Genomic DNA, 18057 nt, shown 5'->3' with positions numbered 1-18057 from the left:
CCCTAGAAAAGACTGTAATGCTTAAACGAATATTTTCCATGTAATTCTTAAACCACATTTGAACTAAAAAAACTCTGATATTTGTACTTTTACTTCATAAAAACATTGTTCCTATCAATGCATCAGAATTTGGAAAATCTTGTTTTATTGGCCAGTGTGGTTCATAAAGAACTCCCTCCTCAAGGTCTCTGGCTCAATCGTTCTAACAGAGTATCTAAGACTCTAAAATATTAAGCTTCTTAAGAAAAAGGATTTATTTTTTCTTTTTTTTCTTTTCTCCAAATAGTTTTTATTATCTGTAAATAGAATCAAATAAAGTAACAATTTTTAAAATAAAAAAACATAAAATTTGTGTCACAGAAATTAAAAGAAAACAACATGGGCCATCTCTTTCAGGAGTCATTCTTCCCTTATTGCCAGAGGTGCAGGGCTTTCTAAGAAATATGCAAACTGTGAAGTTTCTGATCCCATGGGAGCCCATGTGTGTAGCACTATTTTTCCCTGTTATGGCTCTTAATAATGACTCCTGGTGGTGGCTAAATGCAGAATCACTAAACTGTTATTCCCCTCATGATAGCAGCACCGCCTACGGAATCTCTTCTTACATGTTAGATCCATTTCAAAGAGTCATGGCTTTTGGTGTTCATATTTTTTTGGATCCTGGTCCCTGCTAAGCCTTCTGTTGAAAGCTACTGTGGTCTAGGAAATTTATTAAGTCATGCTAGAAGACTTCTGGAGATTCACTGGTAAATAAACATACCTATGCAATCCCTTAAATTTTGTTTTGTGTTTAAATGAAGGAGACAATAATCTGATTCCTTTGAATCAGAGCAGAGCATTGATTAAAAAGAACTTGTAGCATATCTTTAAATCTGTATCAAATGTCACTGGCATTGTTACTCTAGGACTATGCTTCACAAAATTTACTATTTCAAGATTTTCATTATCAGCAAAACATTATTTCAGATCTTTTCTGATAAATCATAAATTTCAAGGCTGTCTTGCTTTTGTGTCATTTAAACAAATTAAGTAGAAAGAGGCAACGAAAGTAACTGCTTGGTTGTTTGTTAATTAGAAATAGTAGAAGGTGCAGATTCAATAAAAGGAAAACAAATGTCATGTGTAATAACATCATTTTAGAAAAGAAAATTCCCAAGGTTTCTAAATTTTTTATAAATATCTGTTTATCAATTTGTAGATGAATTATCTTGTTTCAGGCTTTTAATTTATTTTACTGTGTTGACTAATGCAATGTGTTCATAAAGTGATGTAATAACAGTGTTCATATAATTGCAGATAGTAAGGTAGAGCAAATATAGTAAAGATTCTAAATTATATCCTCAAGAAATTTTCTGTAGCTGGTCAGAAGATATATACACACACACACACACACATACACACACACACACACATATATATATATATATAATATTTCATTCAATATATATGTATATCAGTCACTTAATATCAATACCTATCACTACACCTATATATGCAGTAGGTAACTTGTATATGTTTATAAGTGATAGGCAGTTTTAAGTAGAGCATGTGAATATTTTTTCATGAAAGGGACACTTTAATGCCAAAAAAAACTCTTAAATATACTCAAGAAACACAGTATAGCCACTACAAAAATATTGAAATCAATTTAATTAATAAATAAAACAAAGTCTTTGTCAACAGTTTCACTGTCAAATGACAAGGTCACATATAACTTGAATATATTTTTAAAAATATATTAATGATTGATATCAATTTCCAAGCATTTAAATTGCATGCAGAGTTTATTGATATGAACTTTGTAAATAAAAGTACATTTGGTTGATTAATTTCTACACTTTTTCAGAAATGGGGCTTAGAGACAGAGCAATATTTGGCAGAAAGAGCAAAATCTGTTTTTAGGTTGGGGCTTTTTTTGATTTTTTTTTTCTTTTCAGTTTTTTTAAACTTGTTCTACTCTAGGCACTTTGTCTTTTGATAAAATGGTGTTGATTTTCTTACTTATAATAAGTCTATTATCATTCAATAGGCTGTCACAAAGCAAATATGGAAATTTACAGGTCATGGGTAGTCTTTAAAGATGTTACTGGTGGAAGTGGGGGGTCCTCATTCCCACCTGTTGCTTGTGGAAGTGGAATTCTAGTTACAGCCCAAGAAAAAGGATTTTCTGAGACTCCCATGGGGGCAACAAGTGACTTGTATTTCTGTAGAATTATATCTTTGTGTTTCCAAGATCCCCTCTCCCTCAGTCCTGCCGTAAAAAAAAGTGTAGCTGTGGTTTCAATAGGGATAAAATCAGAGCCAGTGTCCAGAGTTTCCCTTTCATATTGGAGCAGTGTTCAACACACCATCAAGCTAGTTTAACTTGTGTTCCCCTCAGCAGTCTATCAGTCCATGGCATGTGAGGTCTGCAAGATCACATGGCAACAGAGGAAACAAGGAAGAATGCAAGGAACCAGGAACAAGAGCATCCCATGAGCCAAGAGTCACAAGAGGGAGTATTCTTTTGTTTAGGGGATTATATATTCCCAAATTTTCCTGAGTTTGCAGTGGCCACAATCATTCTAGCCAATCGTCTCTGTCCTCAGGTTTGACTTACAGACAAGTACCTTCCCTATGTCACCCCAACTTCACTAGGCATGCGTCTATCTCCCCTTTGTTGGACCTCTTCCCCCAGTGACCTGTAGGGAGTGGGCTGGTGGCTCCCTGGGGAGTGCAAATTGCAGCTTCCTCATGAAGCTGCCCAAATGACATGCCTGTAATGTCGGGCCTCCCTCTCTCTCCTTTCCTATTATAAATAACTGGCTAATTACAATGGTATCAAAGACATAAATAATACAAATGTCAGTAACATACATATGATAATAAGAAACATGAGAAAGGAAAACAAAAGCAACATACACATAAAAGACCATTATTATATAGTTAGGTCTATTTTATCAAAAAAGTACAATTCTGAAATGAAGGCAATTTACAGAGGAAAACAAACAGATGAAAGAATCTGGGCCAAGTTATTATTCATCTCAGGTAAGGGTTGACAAACTTACATTACTTACATAAGTTTATGATCAATGTAAAGGAACAGACCTTTTCAGAATTATATTTAATCTTGCTTATTGAAAGGCCTACTATTTTTTCTGCCTTCCCGATTTTCCTTATATTGCTTCCTTAGTGTGTTCATTCTGTCAAATTATATTAGTTAAAATCCTACCTATTTATTCAAGCCCTACCACAAATGCCTCTTTTTCATTGTGTTAGCCTACAAGTCCTATTACAGGGTTTATCACTTTCCAATTTAGCATCTGAGAATATCTGCTCAGCACTGCTTATGTGCTATGTATTCTTTGTTTTTTCAGAGTACTCCCAGTTAATGTTCTGATTCATGTTTTACCTGATTCCCTCAATTCATTGCTCATAACTTAAATGTAAGGAACATCTCTGATTCACTTTAAGAATATCCTATGAGCTTTTGATCTAAGTTCAATACATGTTTGTTAAATGAATCTGAGTTCCTGAAAGAAATAGGTTCCCTCATATTGTTATAGCATAGTAAAAATCTAAGAAAATTCCAGGACAAGTGGAATGGGGAAACAGGCAGATTGTTAAATAACAGTTTGCAGCCACCCAGTAAATCCTATCTTCCCTAAAACCAAGGACTCTTGAGGGTAAATGTTTTGTGTTAGATGGGCCAGGTACAGAAATTAGGGTACAGAAACTCACCAGGGCAGGAAGCCCTGGATGCTTACAAGGGGCAAAACTGGGAAACTAAGAACTTTGTCCCCAGGGTAACATATCCTCCCTGGCATATGGCTGGTCATGCAGTTTAGACGTGCCTGAGTGTTCCTGTACATTCCATCCTACAGATAACACCCAGGCCTCAGCTGTATTTCAGCTCCAGGCCAAGAAAAGCAGCAAAACCAGACAAGTGCATAGTGGCTGCCTCAGGATCAGCTACATTGACTAATGACCCCCTGCCCTGGCATCAACCAATCATGGGGGACCAGGACCCTGAAACAGCACTCCTGGAAAGCTGATGAATATTCTATTGAGACCCTCCCCTGAGACCGCCCCTAAGATTTCCCACCTGCAAGAAAGAAGACTTTGTCCTGTTCAGGACAGAGGACTCAGGGCACCTGCTCTTAGCCTTCCCTCAACCCCCCCACACCCCAAGGGGAGCACACCAGCCCCATCTTCTGCCCTCCAAGGGGACCCCAGGAGACCTACAACTGGCAGTGGCAACTCCTCCCAGGCTTACCCCCAAACCTGTCTCCAAGGCCTCTCTGAACCTGTTGTGCCCCCCGCCCATCTCTTACTTCCTTGTGAGCCAAGGAAGCCCCGCCTGGGCTCTCCTGTTACTTCTTCTAGGCACCTTCTTTGTTTCACTGTCCTAAGTATATTTTTGCTGGGGCCAATAAATTATTCTTTCCTTTTCTATACTTTGACTCTTGATTGAAATCTTTACCTCAAGAAGACAAGAACCAAGGTCTCCTCATCGTCTCCCCAGTAAAAATATCATAAAGGAAAAATAAAATGCCTCCATTCTCTTTTTGTTTTTCTCCTATACCATATTCTCAAGTCTAGGTCTGTTTAAAATTACTACCTCTGTATCTTCTCTATTTCCCTCAGACAAATTCAAGAATGTGTAAGGATTGTTACAGGAATCTTACAAACACAAGCAAGTACTTTGTGACTCAAGGGTAACTACAGCGCCTAGAGAAATGGATTCATGGATTGCCTAGGCAAATCATGGAAGGACTGTCTTCTTTAGGCACATGTAAAACTAGGGATCAGAAAAATGTCTCCTTAAATCACAAAATAAAAGCTCCTAGAACTTTCACTATTTAAGAAGAAATAAAACAATTATATCACTCAGTGTGAAGTCAGCTATGACATATAAAAAAGTGATCTGGTCTCCCTGTCAAATATCTTGCCTCTTGCTAACCAGTGATATGGCCTTAGGCGTGAAACTTAGTCTTTTCTCCACATTAGCATGTCTATCTAAAGTGAAGATGTAGGATTCAATTATCTCTAAATTCCCTTCCAGCTATGGTAGGTGCTATGAAAAGGCACTTTCTTATTATTACTATGAGTTATAAACTATTCTCCTATTGTTAAAATTATACCTCCATTCTTTCAACCCTTGATATCAATGCTGTTTTATAAGTATGTTAGACTCATAAGTTAGACTCCTTTCTGTAGAATATATGTGCCAGCATACTTTTTTTTAACAGTGTATCATTTTCATTGAACAGTTTAGCACAAATAAATATTCTCAAAGGGTATTGAAGGAAAAAGGAAAAGATGCACAGCATTTCCTATTCTCTGCTGGAACTCATCAAGGCTAAATGGTGAGACTAAGTGGACATTTACATAATTAATTTCCTTTATTATTTAAATTACCCTAACAATTGCTTTAGAATAATAGTCATTTTGTGCATCTAGCTTTTAGGCTAGAGCTTTATTGAAATGTAAATATGAAAATCCCATTCTTTAAAAACAGAATGCAGAAACAATTGGTGCAGTTGCCCATTATGAAATATCAGTGGAGACAAGGGACCTGGACAAGATAGAATAATAAATCTATGCTTCTGCCTCTTTCAACATATGAATTTGTGGGATAGAACTGATTTAGAAACAATATGGAGAAATGTTTGCAGTATTTTATCTCAAAATTCTTCCTTTTTCTTCTGCCTTTTGATTGAGACTTTGAGAGACCCATTCCATAACCTCAGATCTTCTAATCATGTGGGCCATAAGATTTGTGGTCTATAGCCTATAAAATAATGCGGTACATTAATATTGACAATTGGACTGGTGAGAAATAGTTTAGGATGTCTTTCTGAACTACATAGTTTTAAATAAAGCTGATTAAATGATGAAAGTTTTCCATAGTGATATTCCCTGTAATTATTCAGAGAACTTCTTTAAAAGGTAAGTAAATGAAGCATGAATGCTGTGTCAGTGTATGTGAAGAAAAAGGAAACAGACACTCACATTCACACTTACACAATTAAAGACCTATGAGATACCCTGAATGATAAAGCTTCTAAATCAATTCCTTCATTAATATTTCTCTAGTAGTAATTTATTCTTTACACTTGTGGATAAAATAAAGTATTTTATTATTACTATCCTTGTGTTTATTTATGTTGTTTTTTGACTCAGTGACTAAGCCACTTGGTTTATAGCATGTCTGCATATCTATCCTCTGATTGTCTTCCTTCTCAAACTCTGCATTAGTCCCTCTCTTCTGGAACATCCTTAAAATCATGTACACACTACAATATATAATGATGAAGTATTTTTGGAGTTATTGACTAATTATACCTAGGTGCTAAGCAGGAAAAAAGCATGCTTCACTCAGTGTAGGGTGAACAAATTTCACTAAGAATTCTAAGATTCTGGTATCTATTTGATCTGTGAAAATACACAGCATAGAACAGCCATAGATTTGTATCCAAAATCCTGAAGTTCTGCCTTTTCATAAGAACCAAGTGATTGAAGGGGAGCAGAACATGCCACTCCAAAATATGACATTTTAGCATATTATTTTGAATTAACGTTACTTAAGAAACAGCCTGTGTAATAACACTGTGTATATGTACCACATCTTCTTAATCTATCATCTATCCAAGGACACTTTAGTTGCTTTCATGTCTTGGCCACCATGAATAGAATGGGATGCCATGCAAGATGAAATACTTCCATTTGCAACAACATGAATGGATCATGCTAAGTGAAGTACATCAGATGGAAAAAGTCAAGAACCATATGATTTTACTCATATGTGGGATATAAAACTGAAAATGACAAATAAGACAAACAAAAACTCATAGACATAGATGACAGTATTGTGGTTACTAGAGGGGAATGGGGTGGGTGGATAGTAAAGCACAAAGGGGGCCCAATATATGGTAATGGAAGGAGATTCTACTTTGGATGGTAAACACATGATGCAATATAAAGATGAGGAATTATAGTACCATACACTTGAGACCTATATAATTTCCTTAGTCAATGCCACCCCAACAAATTTAATTAAAAATAAAACTATGAAAGTAAAGAAACAAAATCAAAACACTCTGACCCTTTTTTGTCCCCTAAAAAGTAGGAAATAAATCTCCCCTGTAAAATGTACCCTCCCTGTATCAGGAAGATAAAGGGACCTTATCACTAGAAATAAGGAATTTAGAGATAAAAAGGCGTTATGAACAAACCTTGTTACTTCCTCACTAATTTACTGTCCTAAGCCAAATGTCTTTATGTTGTCCATTCTTCATAAATTTATTGTTTCTAAAGGGTACAAAATTTGCCTGCTTTGGCTACTTCTTTGTCTCTAGTTTTTTTTTTGTTTTTATGGGGTTCCCGTAAATACAAAATTAAATTTTTTTCCTTCTGTTTATCTGTCTTATGTCAATTTAATTTTTTTTAATTTTTATTTTTTAAAATATATCTTTATTGATTTCAGAGACAGGAAGGGAGAGGGAGAGAGAGAGAGATAGAAACATCAGTGATGAGAGAGTCATTGATCAGCTGCCTCCTGCACACCCCTGACCGGGGATCGAGCCCACAACCCGGGCATGTGCCCTGACTGGGAATCGAACCCTGATCGCCTGGATCCTAGGTCAACGCGCAACCGCTGAGGCACGGCCAGCCAGGCCTTATGTCAATTTAATTATTAGACCAGCTAAAGAACCTAGAAGAAAAGAAAGGAAAAGTTGTCCACTCCTACATGATTCTGAATAAGTCATAAAAATATCTTGTTCTTAACCTTTATAAATAAGTAGATTCTTAGATTTAAATTTAGAATTTTATATTATTATTATCTTTATGAAGTTGACATAAGAGTCAAATGAATTGATGTCATGTGAAAACAGATTTTCAAACCACACAATATTCTAAACATTTGAAATATCTCTGTTGTCATTAATAATACCTAATTTTTATTTGAAATTAAAAATATACACTAATGTAATAATTGTAACTAATTTCAATCATCTGTAACAATACATTTTTAAAATTTTACATATATTATTGTGTTTAAACCTCAAAGTAAATCTATGAGGATATACTATTATTATAAGTACTGATGAAAAAAATGAAAGCTGAAAATATGAATCAAACGTCTCATTCAATTTCTGGCCATTGAAGTTTCTTATTGCTTTCATTTTTGAAATTTAAATTTCTTTATCGTAAATCAGACTACAATAATTTCTTGGGGAGAAAATAATCAAAGTGAAAACACACGTATCACTTTGCTGCACAGTATAATGAATTACTGAAGATGTGTGGAGTACTGCCTAACACTTTAAAAATGTAATATGTGAAGTTATTCACATTCCACTCTCCATGTTGTAGTGTGACAACTGCAGAAAAACGGTAAAAAAAAATCACTAACATGATAACTAGACACAATAAGACTAGCAGTTGAAAAGGTTAGGTCACCGTGAAATGTGCAAATCACATCATAACCTCACATTTTCACTTCCAAATCATCTTTTCTCAGTAGGGTGGAAATAGAGATTGGAACTGCATAACCTTTCATCCAACATCATTGCTGTGCTAGAAAGAAGGCTTAAGTAACTTAATGTTTCTTGCAAAACCTGATGTTTATACTTGGCAGCGTCTAATCCGGCTGGGTGCCCTGACATGAATTGCAGACTCTCTGGGCTCCTTTTAAGCGGGGTTTGAGGAAGATGAAAGCAGATGCAGACAAACGCAGACGGAGCCCAGAAGCCAAAAAGCATGAGGAGGAGATTTGGCAGCCTCATGCTGTTTTAAGGAAGAAAGGTAATTTTCTATAAAGTAATTAGATAGTCGCTTCACTCAAACCAACCACTGGGTGACTGCATTTTGTTTTTGTAACTTTAGGAAATGTTCTTTGAATGTAAGTTAAAATTAAGCCATTGGTTTTTGTTGTTACTGGTTTCGATGATCACTTTTTAAAAAAGCAATGGTGGAATTTTAGGGTTGAAAGTTATGTTTAAATTGGAACATATGATTTATCTCCACAACGGAAGTCAATGTTGACCTTTTCAAACAGACCTAACAAAATGAAAGGCCACTGTTGCCTGGTCTGGCAACTTCAAGTCTTATTTCCAAGTTCCTTGCTTTTCTGGCTATTACCTTAAACTTCTTAGGGTTGCATTACTTATCCTTAACCCTGTACTCTTACAGAACTGGAGGCTCTCATACCTGTTCCTTTGTGTCCTTCGATCTGCAGACATTCCCAATGGTAGGTTTCTATTCACTTGTTACTTCTTGCAGGGGAGGGGGGAAAATTATTTTCTACTTCCATTAGAAGGTTCTCAATTACTGTACTTTCTGATCTCTCTATATCACTTCACTCATCGTGCTTTGGGTAGAGTGATTTATCACAAATTTGCATGAATAATCTCTGTTCTTCTTACCCAGAAAAAGTAGTACTAATAAATGATCTCCTGTAAAGTTTGTTTTACAAGCTCCTGTCCCTCCCCGGGACATTTGAAGTTTTGAGCAGTTAATTTCAGAGATCTTAACTTACACTCTTAAGATATTCTAAAATATAAAACAAAAAAGTAATTTAAGGAAGCAATTAAGGTTGCCCATGTATGGGATGTTTGGCCTTGGGCCTTGGATTTTAGTTTGTGTGCAAGGTATTTTAAAACTGGGGGTACTTAAGTTTATGCAGGAAATACTTTCAAAACTGAGCCTTTGGTGTTTTATTCCTGAAACCCAGGCAAGATGTTCAAGCTGTTTCTGTGGTGGCCTTAGGAACCTGAGCAAAGACACCTTAAGGAAAGATGCTTAGGCATCAGAAGAAGTGGTGGACATCTCTAGGCTTGGCAAAGTTGCTTGGACCTCAGAAAAAGCTCCCAAGAAGACCAGTGGAGTGCTGCAGAACTCTGTAAGACAGGCCTTACAGGTCTTAACAACCAGCGAAACTTCATGATTGAGGCCTGATATATACATGTTGGCTTCTGAGGGCTTAGCAAGCAAAAGGCACTAAGACCTCAAGGCTTTCCTCTGCAAGGGCTAGATTACTTGTAAGCTAACAACTATACGTGTAGCTGGCACAGGTAGGTTCAGCATGCCTGATTCCATGGCTTACTTCACAGGTTCAGATGAAACAAATGTTCACTTTTAGGCAAAAAAAAAAAAGAGAAAAAAAAGAAAAAGCACCTTACATCTTTAAAATTCTTTTAGAAACTGATTTACAAAATATTTACTGTTTTTATATCATGTGGCAGCTGAATTTTGTGTACTTCACAGAACTAGGGAGGTTCTAGTTTTAAATTGTTAGTGCCAAGCCTGAATGTGCAGGGCTAATAAATAGCCCCAAGTCTTAAGAAGGAACCCATAAATGGGTATATATGCTGAGTTTTCTAGGACCTCAAGTTGGTTCTAAATTAGTTTAATTTCATATAAGAAAGAAATTTCCCCAGGAGACAGATTTCTTAAGTGTAAACAGTTCCATAGAGGCATCAAAGAAACAGCCACTGTGGTGTATGATTTAAAATACTCACAAGGGACTGCTAATGTTAGCCAGAGCAAAACTAAATATATAACTGGATGCCAAAAAGCAGGGACTCAAAGGGGGAATAGAAATTATAAAGTTGTGCAAAATGATAATATATGAGTGCTAAAATCAACCTGTTCATGGTCAATTTCTTCCTATGAAATCTAAATTCAGGGGTGAATTTTTCATTACCTAAGCAGAGAAGAGTGATGCTTTTATTAATTTGCTAGGACTGCCATATAAAAGTACCAAGGGTGGCTTAAGCAACAGAAACATATTTCCTCCCAGTTCTAGAAACTAGAAGTTTGACATAAAGGTATCAGCAGGGTTCATTTCTTCTGAGGCTTGGACATAGTGGCCTTTTCCCTCTATCTTCAGAAGGTCTTCCCTCTGTACCTATCTGTGTCTAAATTTCCTCCCCTTGTAAGGGCATCAGTCATATTGCATTAGGACCCACACTAACGACCTCATGTTAATTTACTCACCTATTTATGGACCTTATCTCCAGGTACATTCACATTTGAAAGTACTGGGGGTTGGCACTACAAAACATAAATTTTTGGGGGGAGCACAATTCAGACAATAATAATGCTATTTCATTCCTCAAAACCTTAATAATGCCACATTTATCATGCTTGATTCCTACTTGTCTTATTTTCCTTGTGCTGTTTTCCTCAATCTTCAGACTCAAATAACTTTTGGAACATTTAAAATTTAAGAACGATTTTAGCTCTTAAGACTTCTCCATCCTCTCCTCAAGTGTCCCTGGGCTTGTGGTCCTGATATTCCTGAGGCTATTCATCTTCAGGCCTGATTTTACTTTAGATAAGAGTCAGTTAGGCTGACTTTAAAGCAGTAACAGCTCACTTTCAGGGGGGATTTTAAGATCATAGAACTGGAAAGTGACAAGGCAAGGGCCAGATTGCACTAGTTCAAATGTTAAGGCATTTTAATTCTAGAATGCTGATTTTATAAACACATTTATCCATTCATAAAATATTTTTATTCTATCAATACACTCAAAGTTTTCAACTAAAAAAAGCACAGAAAAAAATCATGTTAAATATAAAATAGAGTTTCTTGACCAGCTACAGGAAATTTCCTGACACAATTTAGAATCTTTACTACATTTGCTCTACCTGACCATCTGCAAGTATATGAACACTGTTATTACATTACTCTAGGAACATTACATTAGTCAACACAGTAAAATAAATTAAAAGCCTGAAACAAGAAAATTCATCTACAAATTGATAAACCATTATTTATAAAAATATAGACAGCTTCAAAATTTCCTTTTTAAATTATTATATTACACTTGCCATTTGTTTTCCTTTAATTGAATCTGCATCTTCTAATATTACTAATTAATAAACAACCAAAGAGTTAACTTTCTTTGCCTCTCTTCAACTTAATTTGTTTAAATGACACTAAAGGCAAGACAGCTTTGAAATTTATTATTTATCTGAAATAATGTATTTGCCAATAATGAAAATCTTGAAACAGTAAATTCTGTGAAGCAAGCTCCTGGAGCAACAATGCCTGTCACATATGAAGCAGATGTAAAGATATGCTACACATCCTTTTCACTGTAAGCAAATTAAAAAAAATTAAAATGATGATGATGGTGGTGGTGGACGTGATTCACACTTATGTACCAGGCAAACTTTTAAGTTCTGAACATGTATCTTAAATCATAAGAAAGATCAGGTATTCCTTTCCTCATTATACTGTTCATGAAATGGAGATAAAAAAAAAAGTTTGATTGCTCAATATAACACTTCTTTTAAGTGGCAGACTACTAGAAAAACACAAAACTACATCAATTCACACAAGAACACTTCCCCCTGTTGTCTTTTTACATATTTTTAGTAAATCATGCATGCATAAAAATGTCAAAATTATGCGGGTGGCTCTATGAATTATCAAAAAATGAACGAACTTATGGAATCCTCACCTAGAACTAAAAATTAGACACTACCAGCCTCCCATCATCAGTACATCCTGACTTCTCCAAAGTGATCTCTACTCTGATTTATAGTATTATATATCATCACATGGTTTTGCATTTTATTGAAGTGAAATAATATCATATATATTGTTTATTTCACTTATTTTTATTGTTTGTAAGATTCATCAGTTTTGCTCCATGGAGCAAGTGTTCATGAATATGCGCATCTGTTTCTGAGTTTCCTGTTCTATCCATTGGTTTACATATTTATCTTTGAATCAACACTACAGTTTGATCAACTATAGATTTTTTAAATCTCTTATTTTTAAGTTACTTATTTTTTGTGCAGTTAAAAATAGATGTGGTAAATGATATAATTTATCAAGTATTGCACTCATTTGAGTTAAAACTTGCTCAGTGTTACTAAATAAAATCAAATGTGATAGTTCTGTGGTTAAAAAAAAAAGTTGATCTTCAAGATTATGAAGACTTTTTCTTGCATTTTAATAGTAATATTAGAATCAGTTTTTCAGTTTACACATATGCATCTACACAAACCGCTGGGATTATTTTTCCAGGAAACCCACTGCACATATAAATCACTTTGAGAGGTTTTACACATCTAATATTGCATTTTCCAATCATTAATATGGTCTATTCTCCCTGCTACTTATATCTCCATAATTTCTCTCAATAATATTTATACTTTTCTGTATAGAGGTCTTGCATAGATTTATTTCTAGGTGTTTTGTTTTTGCTGACAATATAAATAATAAACATTTATAAAATTTATTTTTCAATTGTTAGTTAATATGTGTAAATAAAGCTGATTTTTAAATTGATCTTATATCCAATAAACTTCCTAAATCTTATTTCAATAGTTTACTAGTTTTACTATTTTATTATAACTTCATATTTTATTATAAATATTTGCAACATAATTTGCAAATAGTGAGCCTTATTTCCCCCCCAATCCTTACATATTTTATTTCTTTGCTTGCAGCAGTAAGAAACTTTAAGACAATGAAGAATATAAGTGATGATAGTGCCCATCCTTATATATTTGTGATCTATTAGTATTTCACCATCTGATATGTTTATGCACGTGTTTTTTTTTTTTTTTTTTTAATGCTCATAATTGAATTAAAGAAGTTCTTTTCTGTTACTAGTGCACTAAGAGGACATTGGTAGTAGTGACATTGTTGGTTTGGTTTTGGCTTTTAATCATGAAAGTGATTTTTGTGTTATCAAATGCTTTTTGTGTTAAATGATTTCTCTGAATCTACTGAAATTACTTTTCTCATCTTGGCAAGACATGAAAGTTTTCTCCTTTGTTCTGTTTATGAAAGTAAATTGCTTTAATTGATTTCTCAATGTTAACTCAATCTTGCATTCATGATTACATACAGTTTGGAGATGATATATTATTTATTTTATGCATCACTGATTTTGGTGTGCATCTGTGTTTATGAGACATTTTACACTATAGTTTTCCTTTCTTGTGAGGTTTCTATGTAAGATGATGTGGTTTCAAAACAAGTTGTTCATTTTTTTCCTACCATCTGAAATAATTCATGCAAATATTAATACTATTTATTCCTTGAATATTTGAAAGAATTCACTAATGAAGCCATCTGGGCCTGTAGTTTATTTGAGGGAAAAGTTTAAATTATGAATTCAATTTTTTCAATAGATCCATTTCAATAGATTTCCTTCTTGCGTCCTAGTTTGCCCTTAAACCTCAAGAATTGCAACATTCCAATACAGAATGCCTAGAGTTCTTTGTTTTTTGGAATTCCTTATGAATTTTTAGCTGCCATGGTAGCAGTTTCAAAAAAGCAGAAACACTAATATAAAGAAGGGTGGAGGGGGGAAGGGAAAGAGATTAACCAAAAAACTTATATACATATATACATAACTCATGGACAGACAATAGTGTGGGGAAGGCCTGGGAGGGGGAGCAGGGTGGAGGGGGTCGATGGGTGAAAAAAAGAGGACATCTGTAATACTTTCAACAATAAAGATAAATTTAACAAAAGAAGAAGAATCTGGTGCATAGTCACACGAAAAACTTTCTATCTAAATGCAATTATAGATGAGGACTATCAAATGGATATTTCACTTACATCAAGATAAAAACACAGTAATCAAAAACTTTCACATGAATTGTCTTAATTTTACATTAGCTTTCATGCCATGAAGATTTTTAGTATTTTTACTAAGTTTAATGGAGAGTTATTGATGTATGAGAAAAATGTTTGTTTCAACTTTGTTAAGCAGATATAATGTAAATAGCTGCTAAGAAAAATCTGGTTTCATGAATAAATTGGCTAATCTTTATTCAGGTGTGAGTGGTTTTGGTTTATACATGTTATTGTATATTCAACTTTCTTTTTAAAAATTTTTTTTAAAAATATGTTTTTATTGATTTCAGGGAGAGGACGGTGAGAGGGAGAGATAAATAGAAACATGAATGATGACAGAGAATCACTGATCGGCTGCCTCCTGCACACCCCCTACTGAGGGTGGAGCCTGCAATCCAGGCATGTGCTCTGACGGGGAATCCAACCATGACCTTCAGATTCACGAGCTGACAGCCATCCATTGAGCCACACTGGCAGGGCTGTATATTCAGTCTTCAAGTTTATACCTAAAGCCAATGATAACTTAATAATTATAAATCATTAAAACATTGTGACATCTACGTAATATAAAATAATTTAATATCCAAAAGTTTACATTTAAAAATGATAAAGATAAATATTCTTTTGTTTTATAGTCTAGCGGTAGATATATGTTGAATAATATAAAATGTATCTTAAATGAGACTACTGAAATTAAAAATTGCCGATGCTATTTCCTTAACATACAAATTTACCTAAAGCTGATTATTCAGTATTAATCTTAAAGTCATTTAAAATATTTTCACCTTTGATTGTACAATGTTTACTACGAGTTGTCAATTTCTAAGATACAATAATTAGAAGTTATTTAGTTACTCGGAAAAATCAATGTTTTAAATAAATTTTAATAATTTATATGGAAGCAATAACTAAACATATACTCATTTAATAATAGAGAAAAGAATCAAATATTAAAATTGAATTTAAAAAAGAGAGTGGACAGTGGTCACAAAGTAGCCAGAATGTAAAACGTGAAGGGAAGTGTTTCAAAATCCCCATTTAGCTTTCTTATGAATAAAACTTATCCTTTGAAATATTGACTTTTTTGTCCACATTTCCAGTGCCTGACATATATTCCAGTCACAATAAATCCTCACATGATAAATAGTAATGTATTGTTTGGGAGGGGTTTTCTTGGCAGTAATGGTCTATGAAGGAAATTATTTAACTACCTCCTGAGAGACCAAAGAAAGCATTAAAGCCTTACAAACAGGTTACACTCAGCAGTAATTAGAGAAAATGGTAACAAACAAAAAGGCAAGGCTCCAACAACAATAAAATAAAATAAAATTACATTTATTTTTTCTAAAACTTACTAAAACAACATCCAAACATTCTGTATAGCATTCATTAGTGTCAACAACTATGTGACATCACTATAGATGACATAGAATGTTGCCTAGTTGTCTTCTAGCACGAACAGAGAAATCTGGCTTGCAGGGAATTCAGAAGCCACAGAAATGTAAGTCTGCTTAAACATATTGTATCACTACTAAATTGCTAAGGAAATATGGGGGGGGGGGGAGAACTATAGGGTATATAATCTCTTTAAAATATGTTTTCTGGTTCTTACAAAGCCAAGCATGTTTTTTAAGTACCTGGTATCTTTCCACATCCAAAACAGGTGATTTAATTATAAATAATGATTATATTAGTAGAAGATTAATAGTTTGATAGTTGTTTAGCACAGCATTAACCTTGAACAATATTCAATCTGTAATCTAGAATAATTAATGTATAATTTATATGCTAAGATTTAATTAAACTTATTTAGTTTGTTATATCAACTTAATACTTAATTTACTGATTTTTCTTCATATTTTCCCTATTTTCTCCTGCAGTGGGCCTAACTAGCCTTGTTTAGATCCCTGCCATGGTATTCCTTGTGCAAATCAAAACAACAGCCAATTACATATGAAGAAATTCAGTACATTTTTTGTTGCAAACATCATTATTTCTCCTTTGCTTGAACCCAGCGCACTTGGAGTTTATACAGTTTGCTCAGATAAAGCACTAAGGAGACAATGGTTGTGTCTGAATCAAAGAGAATTAAAAGAGGAAAGATAGCACATTTTTTCTCTACTTTTCTCTTTTGTATCCAAGATCAAAAAGACCCCAAACATGACTCTCAGAAGGTGGAAAAAATTCTTCAGAGAGACAATAAGGTGTCTAGGGATGAAAACAAAGCCCTTAGAAGAGAAAATAAGTCCCTCTGGGGAGAAAACAGAGCTCTCCGAAGAGAAAACAAAACCTTCCGAATGGATAACCAGTTAACACGGGAGAAGAATCAGACCTGGAGACAGCAAAACCAGGTCCTATGGATGTTCAACAGCGTGATCTTTGAGATCCAAAAGTCACATGAGGAAAAAATTAGTGTCTTGAGCACAGAAACAAAGTCTTATTGGCAAAAGAACAAAGCCCTGAAAGCTCAGATCAAGGCTCTCTGGGAGCAGGAGATAGCCTTCCAGAATGAGGCAAAAGCTCTTCGAGAAGAAATAAGGTCTCTCCATGAGAACATCAAGGCCCTGCAGCATCAGGAGAGAGCAATCAGGATGGAGGAAGTGGCCCTGATGGAAGAAGGAATAGCGCTGGAGATGGAAGAGCAGGCTCTGTGGAAGGTGGAGCTGGCCCTTCGTGAGGAGAACAAGGCTCTCAGAGAAGAAAGCAGGGCCCTGCAGGAGGAGGAACGAGCCCTCCTGGGGGAGGCAAAGGTCCTGGAGCAGTGGAGTAAGGTTCTCCAGGGAAACAAACATGCTTGCTGGGAAAACGTGCAGTAAGAACACTCGGCAGGAGAAGTGTTGCTTGAACACATAGCTTGCAAACCATGAAAACCATTGACATTCCAGAATAAAAAAAAAATTCAAACTTTTGAAGGTGATAGGCTATTGTTGGGGTTGGAGTCAAAAGCCTGGAAGTGTACAATGCTCAGTACCTGGTCCTGGAAACTGAATAAAGTCCTGAAAAATGAGAAAAAAAAAAGGGGAGTTATTTAGGTTTACTTAAATTTTATGCTTCTTAGTGGTTAGTTTTACTTTAGAATGTGAAATATGGATTGCTCAAGAAGTGATGCTGAATGAACCAATTGAGTGTGGTGGTAACGTTCAGAGACACGGGATGAATATTGTAAAAAATTAACAGCACAGAGGAAATATTTGTCTTAAAACTTGCTCTTTGAATTATGAACAATGTAGTGAAATATAAAGTTTTACATAGATCATATGTACTGTGAAAAAAGATGTATTTTATAAGAATATCTCTTCTGCCTCCTTATGCTTACTCCAATCATCTCTATGAGGAGCCAGATACAACAATAATAAGAACTGAAAAACTATGTGATAGTATAAATATTTTTAATGAGTGTTCCCTCTTTCCTCCTTTCTCTTTATTTTTCCTTCAGTTATCACCCTCCTCCTTCACCTTACTGG

At 34.8% G+C, this 18057-nt stretch overlaps 1 protein-coding gene across 1 annotated transcript; it reads left to right on the top strand.

Moving 5' to 3' along the window:
- Positions 1–16656: 16656 nt before the first annotated feature.
- Positions 16657–17446, top strand: LOC107539850 (uncharacterized). Its single transcript, XM_016216438.2, is given in 2 exon segments — positions 16657–17375; positions 17377–17446. Coding segments are annotated over 2 exon segments (789 nt in total).
- Positions 17447–18057: the final 611 nt, after the last annotated feature.

This window comes from Miniopterus natalensis, chromosome 2, assembly GCF_054644295.1.
Source record: "Miniopterus natalensis isolate mMinNat1 chromosome 2, mMinNat1.hap1, whole genome shotgun sequence".
Taxonomy (NCBI): Eukaryota; Metazoa; Chordata; class Mammalia; order Chiroptera; family Miniopteridae; genus Miniopterus; species Miniopterus natalensis.
This window is presented reverse-complemented; position numbering and strand designations above follow the sequence as displayed.